The 9,003-nt window shown below is 42.2% G+C and overlaps 1 protein-coding gene across 2 annotated transcripts; it reads right to left on the bottom strand.

Annotated features, from left to right (window-relative positions):
* Positions 1-1,513: 1,513 nt before the first annotated feature.
* Positions 1,514-8,220, bottom strand: LOC116716918 (zinc finger protein 668). Of its 2 annotated transcripts, none has more exons than XM_032557896.1 (4): positions 7,950-8,220; positions 7,366-7,803; positions 4,796-5,763; positions 1,514-2,942 (listed from the first exon to the last, which is right to left on the bottom strand). In XM_032557896.1, exons 2-4 carry the CDS (start codon positions 7,772-7,774, stop codon positions 2,133-2,135), a joined length of 2,187 nt encoding a protein of 728 aa, XP_032413787.1. In that variant the 5' UTR covers positions 7,775-7,803; positions 7,950-8,220; the 3' UTR covers positions 1,514-2,132. The 2 variants fall into 2 exon arrangements, with proteins under 2 accessions (XP_032413787.1, XP_032413785.1); XM_032557894.1 differs by having other exon boundaries at positions 7,971-8,219.
* Between the last annotated feature and the right edge of the window lie 783 nt (positions 8,221-9,003).

Below are 9,003 nucleotides of genomic sequence, written 5' to 3'. Positions count from 1 at the left end.
TCTATTTCCGGGTTAGTAAGTCACGTGCAAACACACGTGACGCCTAGCAGACGTCGCCAGGACATATTTTGGCTAAATATATCCCTCCATTTCAGTTATAGAGGAGGCCTACTTGTCACGAGAGAGTTTATGACTTTTTTGTTTTTCATTTTATCACGTTAAACGTACAAAATTAAAGTATACTATTTTTTTTGTAGCATTACTGTGGATATGATGCGGCTTTGAACGGGTCTATGAACATCAAATTTCACATCTTACACAAACTAAATCAATTCAAGTGTGAACTTTGACTGGACCATTCCAACTCACGAATAAGCTCTGATTTAAGGAGTTCCATTTAAACTCTGACTACTTTTTTTTTTTTTTTTAGCTTTTTGCTGGGGGTGGGTTTCAGTGTTGTTGACCCTTGTTTAGCTCCATCCATCTTCAAACCAATAATCTCCACAGCCTGATGCTGTCACCACCATGTTTCACCTTATGGATGGACATTCTTTAAATTTAAACCGGAGAAAGACAGAAGGGAAGGAGACTTAAGACAACAAACCGTTTCTTAAGAACACCAGAAATGCAGAGCCATGAGCTGATATCCTACTTTCACAAATAAATCTTAGCCACATACTATAAGATAAATGTTTAACTCAATTTCCTATAATGAAGATGACGAGACCGAATCAGTTGTCTGTACTTATTCTTGTATTTCTTCCTAACTAACTGGAAAATCAAATATTACTGCAAGGTGTTTCTGTCTGGACCTGATGTGTGCTTTCCTTGTGAAAACTGTTTCAGGTTACAGTTCTGGAAACAGGTGGATTTTTATTCAAGGTCCTCAAGATCCTATGTGGCAGTCTGGATGAGGGTTTCTGCTGGGATGGAAGTATTTTTCTTCAAACAATTAGTTAAACATCACTTATGGAGCACAATCGATTACAGACTACAATCATAGCCTTATGTATGCAGATGACTTACAGATTTAAACCTCCTGTGTCCCCACATAAACAGAAGTTATTTTTGCTTTAAAAACACAGATCAGCGCTTAGCTGGACTCTATCCATCATCTAAACTGCTTAATATTGCAGAGTCATGGGGGAACTGGTGGCCATCACCAATGTTTAGTGGTCAAGAGCAGCTAAACACACTGGACATGTCACCAGTACGTCCCTGGACCCAACTAGACTCAATTGAGTTAAGGAACAAAGAGCGTGCAGAGACCATGTTATATCTTTGAACTTGAGTTCATGAAGTCTGTCGCTAAATTAACTTGCTGTCATCTTAAGAACATTGCCAGAAGAAAAGGATTCCTGTCAAAACAGGACACGGAAACATAGGTTTTGCTTGTTGATTATCCATCATGTAGACCGAATCAGTGGGCACTTCATTAAAACTTTAAACGTTTTTGTCTTTCCTCTGACTTCAATGTGTATCACCTCACCTGTGAATGGTGTACAAATCAGCAGACAGGATCCATGACCGTATTTGTGGGAACAAACCCGATCGTAACACGACACAAAAGGGATCTCGCTTAAAAAACAAATATTTATTCGCCTTTGAAAAACAGTATAACTGAATTATACATAACACAGTGAATGTAAATCCCAAGTTGGCCAAATACCAGTACCATTTGTAACATTTTAAATACTGAAATGTTTGCAGTAAAAAATAAAATAAAAGTACACACAAACACTGGAAAATGTTGATTTCCCACACAGTAAAAGAATCAAGGTTTTCAGGGGCCGTCAGACATTCAACATAACTCTGCATTCTCTCCACACACCTCATCCAGAATACACATTCAAACAGAAAGTTGCACATCAGTGGAATATCTTGTTGACTCTAAACAGAAAACAGGCACCGTTAGTTTTTTTTCCATTTATTGCCAGATTTCTGTTCAAAGTCCCAACAAACTGAAGGAATCATAATAAGAAATGAGACGTGTCGTTATAATAAATCTGCATGATAGATATCATATTTCCTGCTTCGTGTAATATTTCAAGTGCACACATTATTACTACTGGGAATACAATATAAGTGCCATTTATAATTCCTGTCTAAAATTATTGCAAAATACGATGCATTTTCTTTGCAGGGTGAGTTTTATTTTTTTTTCCTCTGATGCATCAGCACAGGCTGAGCTTTTAAATGTCCATTTCCATTTTGATGTTTTTCTCTAGTTTACAGTCTATCAGCTGGCTGCATGTGGAGGACCACACATCAACACCGGGACCAGGAGAGAGAGAAGCTTTCTTCACCTCCACTCCAGGAAGTGGTGATGCTGTGTAAGCACCGAGAGGAGAGTCGACCGCGGGCTCCAGCTTGCATCTCTTCGCCCCGCCGCACGTGTCCAGCTGCCCCTCTGTTTCGTGTCTTTTCCCTCGCTTTTCTGAATCGTTAGCCTGCGCTGAGATTTCGTACTCGCTCGGCTCGCTCTTGACTGAAACAAAAGGGGTGTCTTTAAGCATGCTTAGCTTTTTGGACAAATCCAAAGGCGTTTCTGTTTCCTGCCCCAGGAAGCCTGTGACCAACTCCAGGCAGGGGTTGAGCGACGCTCCGACAGCAGCGGTCACTCCCAGCAGTTCGTTGCTCGACAGTGACGACGGCGACTCCTGAGGCAGGGCCTGAACGGCGGCGACTGGTAGTGTCTGTGGGACCCCGGATGGCAGCCCGTCAGTTTGACTCGGACAGACGGGGAGAAACACGACCAGGTTCATACTGGGAGGCGGCTTCTCATCGAGAGTTAGTGTCCACAATCCCTCTGAGTCAGAGGACGCGGCCTCAGTCCTGAGCAGCCTCGGACTGCTGGGATCCTTCGCTGGCGCAGCAGCACTGTTTGAGGCAGCGTTAGAACCGGGGGCTATGTTGGATGCAGAGGTTGGTTTTGTGCCTTTCTTTAGAACTTTTTTCCCAGGAAGCGAGCTCTTCGAGGTATGACGTTTCTTAGGAACGCTCTGCAACAAGCAAACCAAAATCATTAAAAAAAAAACACTCACAGTGATAAGGGAGGGAAGCTTAATTGTTTAAGTCACTATGAGACATGTTGGTCAGTGCGAGTTAAGAGTAAAAAAAACCCAAAAAAACCACTCGGCCATTCATTTTTCTGTCAAAATATAAATTTGAAATAACATTTTTTTTAGTGGTCAAAAATGTTTATGATGTTTTAATGTTTGCAATAATAAAAACAACATGCTGAGCAAACGGAAATAAAAAAACACTGGCCTGTTTTCTCATATTCCGACACTATATGCCTCACCAAGCTGTCTGACATTTTTAACGAGTTTTCTTATTTTTATTGGTATCCAGATATATGCTTCTGGTTTGCAGAAGCATATTAAAACCCAAGTTTTAAAACTGTGTGTCCTGAAAACTCCAAGACAAAGTCAGATACTGTACAAAAGACACATTAAACCACGATCTTCATGTGGAATCTGGAAATATAAAACGTAGACGCGAGTGAGTATAAACGATTAGATATTACTCAATAAAAGACAGTTTTTCACCGTGTTACTTTTTTCCCCTTGAACTCTATTCCGTTAATAGTAATTAGTATTTCTTGTGATAGACCAGCACAAAGCAGTGCATAATTATTAAGTGGAAGAAAAATGACACATAGTTTTAAAAATGTTCCCAATAAAATGCCCTTACAAATCAGGTAAGGGCAACCTAAACTGACAGGCTGGACAACAGAGAACCAGTCCGGAGGCCCACAGAGGAGCAGCAGGAATTTACGGCACATGGAAATTAATCTGTTGACAAATATGAGACAAGCACTAAACAAACCTGGTCAGTATTACAGAGTGCCAAAAAGGAAACAATTTCTGAAAATGAGCCAGTTACATACTCGCAAGATGTCTAGTGTTCATTGGTGTGAAAACTGGTTCTACAAAGTTTGAATTAAGGGGGGTTGCAAACACACACAACACTTTTTACAAATTCTGTTAAAAATGTTCAAACCAAATATCATTTTTCATAGATTTTGCAAAGCTTTGTGTTGGTCTGTTAATCTTAATAAACTACACTAAAGTTTGAAGTTGCAATGAGGCCAGATGGATGGATGAATGACAGAGTGATATTTACAGGTACCATTCTAGAAGCCAAGTAGTCAGACAGCAGTGGGTTTATGTGAAACTGGTTTTAGAGAAAAAGTAAAAGTTGGCACTGCCAGTCACATGACCTGAATCCTGCAGAAAATATATGAAGGGAAGGAACTAAAGGTTAAAGTTCATAGAAGAAGTTTTTAGGATTTAAAAACTACTTTTGTTGAAAAATGGGTGAAAATCACACTTGGGTGATTAATATTTCTAGTTCCTCCAACAAAGACTTTAGTACAAAGTATTAAATAAATTTCAGTAAGGGTTTCACTGTTTTTCCCTGTTTTATTTTATGTATTAAACATTGTTCATGCATATCAGTTGGACTTTTTTTTTCTGGATTAGCTGTTACAGACGTCTTGTGAGGATTTCATGTCCGATTTAGAAGTACGTTCATCTAAACTGGTAATGAGTTAAATACTTATTTCACCTGCTGTATTTATGAATCTAGGTAAAATAAACAAGGTCTAATATTTTGACTTTTTTCAGTTTTAAAGAATAATTTTTTTGAGCATCACAGTTTAACTTTTACTATCTGAATGACAAGAATTGAAAGCCTCTCTTCCAAACCTTAATGAATAAAATTATGATTAAGAGAACTTCCTACATGTACAAGAGTTACATTATTTTGATTCCTTTTTAAACCCCGATTACCAAAAAACTGATAACAATGCAGGTACACCAGATTGATCCTTTAAAAGTCGTTCCCTTACTGCAGATGGAGGAGTCTTTCCGCAGGTCTTGAGGTGGATGTCGTAGTTTTGCTGGTGAGGGAAGCCCAGCCCGCAGCTCTGACAGAAGCAGGGTGACTGCCCGGCGTGACCGCCCATGTGGGACATCAACAGCAAGGCCGAACGAAAGCCCTTCCCGCACTCCGCGCACTTCAGCACCCTCTGGTGAGCGCCGGCGTGCTTCTTCAGCTCGTCCGAGGTGTCAAACCTCTGGCCGCACTCCAGACAGCGGATCTCGTCTGTTTTCTGGTTGGGCTCCTGATTCCCCCAGCAGCCAGTGTCCTTTTTGTGCCGCTGGAAGTCCTCCTGACTGGGAAACTCTCGCAGGCACGCCACACAGTGGATGCGCTCAGGCTCGCACTTGTGTTGCCGGTACAACTTGGCCAGCCGGAAGTGGCAGCGGCACCGTATGCACGTGTACGGCAGCAAGCCGAGGTGCGAGAAGCTGTGCTTCAGCAGAGCGTTCTTCTTGGCGAACGTCTCCCCGCAGTCCGTGCACTTAAAGCTGTGAAGGCACCTCTTCTTCTTGTGCCGTGCCAGAGACTTCTCGGTGCGGAAGCTGCGGCCGCACTTCTCGCATACGATGTTGACCATACACTTGTGCAGCTGGACGTGGTTCTCGCACTCCTTCAGCGAGGCAAACACGCGCTTGCATAGGTCGCACTCGTAGAACTGCTCCTCGAAGTGCGTTCTGGACAGGTGCCGCTTCAGGTCTTCCTGCGAGGAGAAGCCAGTCAGACAGATGCGACACCAGTGGCGCTCCAGTTTGGCCTTGGCGTGCGTGCGCAGGTGGAGCCGGTAGTTGTAGATCTGACAGAAGCGCTTGCCGCACTCGGCGCAGCAGTATGGACGCGCTCCCGTGTGCAGGTTCATGTGGTCCTGGAGTTTAAACTTGGAGGGCAGCTGGAGGCCGCAGACGCTGCAGCGGTGGTCACCAGAGATACTCTGCTCTGTGGGGAATACAGAGAGGAAAGCAGCTGATGAATAATAAACAAATCAAATGCGTTTAACTACTGGATCAAGACTCTCCCTGAAGACAGATGTTAATAAAGTCAGGTACATTTTTTAGAGAAAATTAATTTTTCTCAGGTGCTTATAGACTTGATTTAATAGTGCAATATTACAGCACAACCAAATGACTATGTTACCTTCAGTTGTTAAAAAAAAGAATTTTTACTTTTTTACTTACACCATGAAATTGGGCCTCCGAACTCCCGCTGTTTTTGAAACTCCACTTAACATTTTTACCAGCATTTCACTGAGAAGAAGCTCGTATAATGAGCTCAGCAGATGCATAGTTCCACTAGGTGTCTGCTAATTGCTGCTGGCTAGTCTGAAAGAACTGAGTAGGGAAGTCGCTGACTTCTTTAACATCTGTAATGCGGAAGCTCAGGAGCTCTGAGGAGGAGCTGCGTCACGAAGGCGGTGCTAGGTTCATCCAGGCATTTTGCACAGCTGAATGGTTGTCATGGAAATTAGAGGATTTCTCAAACATGCATGAAAGAATCAACACAACACACCGGGAATAACATTATAACATAAAGCTCAAAAAAAGTCTATTTTACATAATACTGCCCTTTTAGTCACAGCTTTATTTAACTGAAATTTAAAAATACTCAATATTAAACGTCCCAGTCATCAGGGAAAATGATACCAAAGTCTCCCATTAATACATATTTGATTCATTACTCAGTTGTTTTATATGTACTGAAATTTTCTTCCAGAACACAATTAAAGGCCAAACAGCTAAAATGACTAGAGATCCATTTATAAACCAACTAGTAGTCAAAATCTCTGCTGAACCAGTACTGATGAGCCATTGGCTGGTCCAAATCTAAAAATCTAATCTTGTTTCCGATCAGTCGAGGCACCATATCATAGCAAAACAACAGTGTTCAGTGTGAATGTTTTTACTAAAAGAGGCAGATAGGAGTTTAGGGTGTCTAAACATGAATTTGGAGGAAGCAAAAAAAAGCAGTTTATCAGCAAATAATCTGAAGCTTTTACAGCAAAGTTGCTTTATTTTATCTTTTTGAAGAGATGCATGACGGCTGCCATGTAATATGTTGGATTAGGAAATGTTGGTAACTTTTATAAAGTCTCTTCATTAAAGTAAAGGTTTGCTTACTCTGCAATCTGGGGGGCTGAATTCAATCACACACAGGTCCAACCTGGAAACATGTCACTTATAGTGATTTCCTCTTTTTAAATTTAAATTTTAAATTTGTGATACTAGTCGTATTACTGTTCCATCATGTCTTCTTTACCTTTAAACTGGGCGATTGTCTTTATTTATTTTCAGTGATGCGGTTTATATTAAGCACTTTATCATTAATTTTCAACTATATCCAGAGAGCCACTTGTTTCATAGCTCTAAAAGGAAGTGAAAATAAAGCTAGATCTGCATCGACAGGTCAGAGCTTTATAAAAATCAATAACCAGTCAGAAATCATGTGATCCGTACATCTTTTATGAGTTAACACGAGTGATTTTCTTTAATAGCAGTATGTGCCATTAAATCCACTACAGGTCCTTATTTCATCCAGTCTTACCGTTGCTTAGCTCCTCCTCGTCCTCCTCATCTTCTTCCTCATCGAACTCCTCTTCCTCAAATACCTCGGACACATCACTGTCGTCCGAGTCGTCCTCCACCTCCTGCCGAGCCTCTACGTTCTCCACCTGGGGGTCTTTTTGTCCGTCTTTCCCCGGCTCAGCCCCCAGCTGAGGGGCCTCCGTCGAACGATCGCTTTTAGTGGATCCCGCAGGAGGAGCAGCAGCCCCGTTGACTGCTTCTTGTCCGCTTCTGAGCCGCCTCCTCTGCTTTACGTCTCCCATGGAGGCGGCAGAGTGTGGGAGAGGCTTTTCCGACCGGTTTCGTCCTGATGGAGACTCTCTCTCAGGCGGGACATCCAGGAATCCCGGATCTGCCAGCAGGATATCACGGGTGGAGTCGGTGGACATTGCTGGCAGGAGGAGCGTTTGATTACTCCCTATAAACAACAAGCACATTTTTTTTTCTTTCATTAGCCTCACGAGTCTGGATTAAAACTCGCCTTTAACATGTTTAAACGTCTCGGGCTCTTCCTCGTTTCAATTATTGGATTTATTTCCAACGGAAATTCCTTTTATGGCACACCTTACTGGTTCGCTGGCTCACCTGGCAGGAATGATGATGGTGGTGGTACGGCGTACGCTCACAGCCTTTACATGCGATGTTTGCGCTCTTCAAACCAAAATGAACACATATTGTGCGCAGAAGAAAAAAAAACCCACATAAAACGAGACAAGTAGCCACCACGGCGTGGAAGCAGAGCGATAGCAACTAAACAGTCCGCCGAATGCTCTCACCTGCTTCCATGGTAAACGGCGACCAGGACAACAAAGGCAAACGCACGAAGCAGCGGCAGGAGGGGAGGGAGGCACTATAGCGCTCTCTGGCCCACCTGCTGCCCTGGAGTGGTATTGCACTTCTGGTTTTTTGTTTTTAATGCATAAAAGCACAAGTTAATGGAGTAATGCTGTTGTGTGGCAATATGGAAAATAATTTGGTGATGAAAAACTAGGAAAGCTATCAGTGGTTTTCTAATTTTTGACAATAATAACATTTTACTGGGTACTTCCACAAATTTCAAGGGTCATTGTGGTTGGGGAAAAAAATCATGGTTATCATTTTTACCCTTATAAATATGAATCTCAATATTTAGGCATGCATTTCCAACCAGCCCTCCAGAGTCATTACTTTGTGGAACCATCTTTCGATGCGTTACTGCTACAGGCCTATGGTGGTATGTCTCTACCAGCAAATTATTGCTCTTGCTAGTTCTCCTTTGCTAAAACTCCATTAACAACTTTAATTTTCAGTTCTCTTGGAGCCTCTAAGAGGCTTTTTCCCAGGACTGACTGCCCTGTATCCAGTTAGCCTTCCTGCTCCTGCTGAAGAAACATATCCCCATATCCTGATGCTAATCTGAGTCAGGATGGGGATGGTGTGTTCAGTCTTAAAAGGTTTTGTACATAAAACATTCAGTTTTGGTTTCATCTGGGTTTCAAACTCCAGTCCTCGAGGGCTGCAGTCCCACAGTTTTTAGATGTGCCACAGGTACAAAACGCTGGAATGAAATGGCTTAATTACCTCCTCCTTGTGTAGATCAGTTCTCCAGAGCCTTAACGACCTAATTATTCTATTCAGG

The sequence above is a fragment of the Xiphophorus hellerii genome, chromosome 3 (assembly GCF_003331165.1).
Source record: "Xiphophorus hellerii strain 12219 chromosome 3, Xiphophorus_hellerii-4.1, whole genome shotgun sequence".
Classification (NCBI taxonomy): Eukaryota; Metazoa; Chordata; class Actinopteri; order Cyprinodontiformes; family Poeciliidae; genus Xiphophorus; species Xiphophorus hellerii.
Note: the sequence above shows the minus strand (reverse complement) of the source record. Positions and strands in the feature narration are given on the sequence as shown.

Coding starts and splice junctions, on each gene's coding strand:
- LOC116716918 (XM_032557896.1), bottom strand. CDS start 7,774: ATGTCCACCGACTCCACCCGTGATATCCTGCTGGCAGATCCGGGATTC. Junction 5,764..7,365: donor CGAGGAGGAGCTAAGCAACG/GTAAGACTGGAT, acceptor TATTCCCCACAG/AGCAGAGTATCTCTGGTGAC. Junction 2,943..4,795: donor GAAAGACTCCTCCATCTGCA/GTAAGGGAACGA, acceptor TGCTTGTTGCAG/AGCGTTCCTAAGAAACGTCA.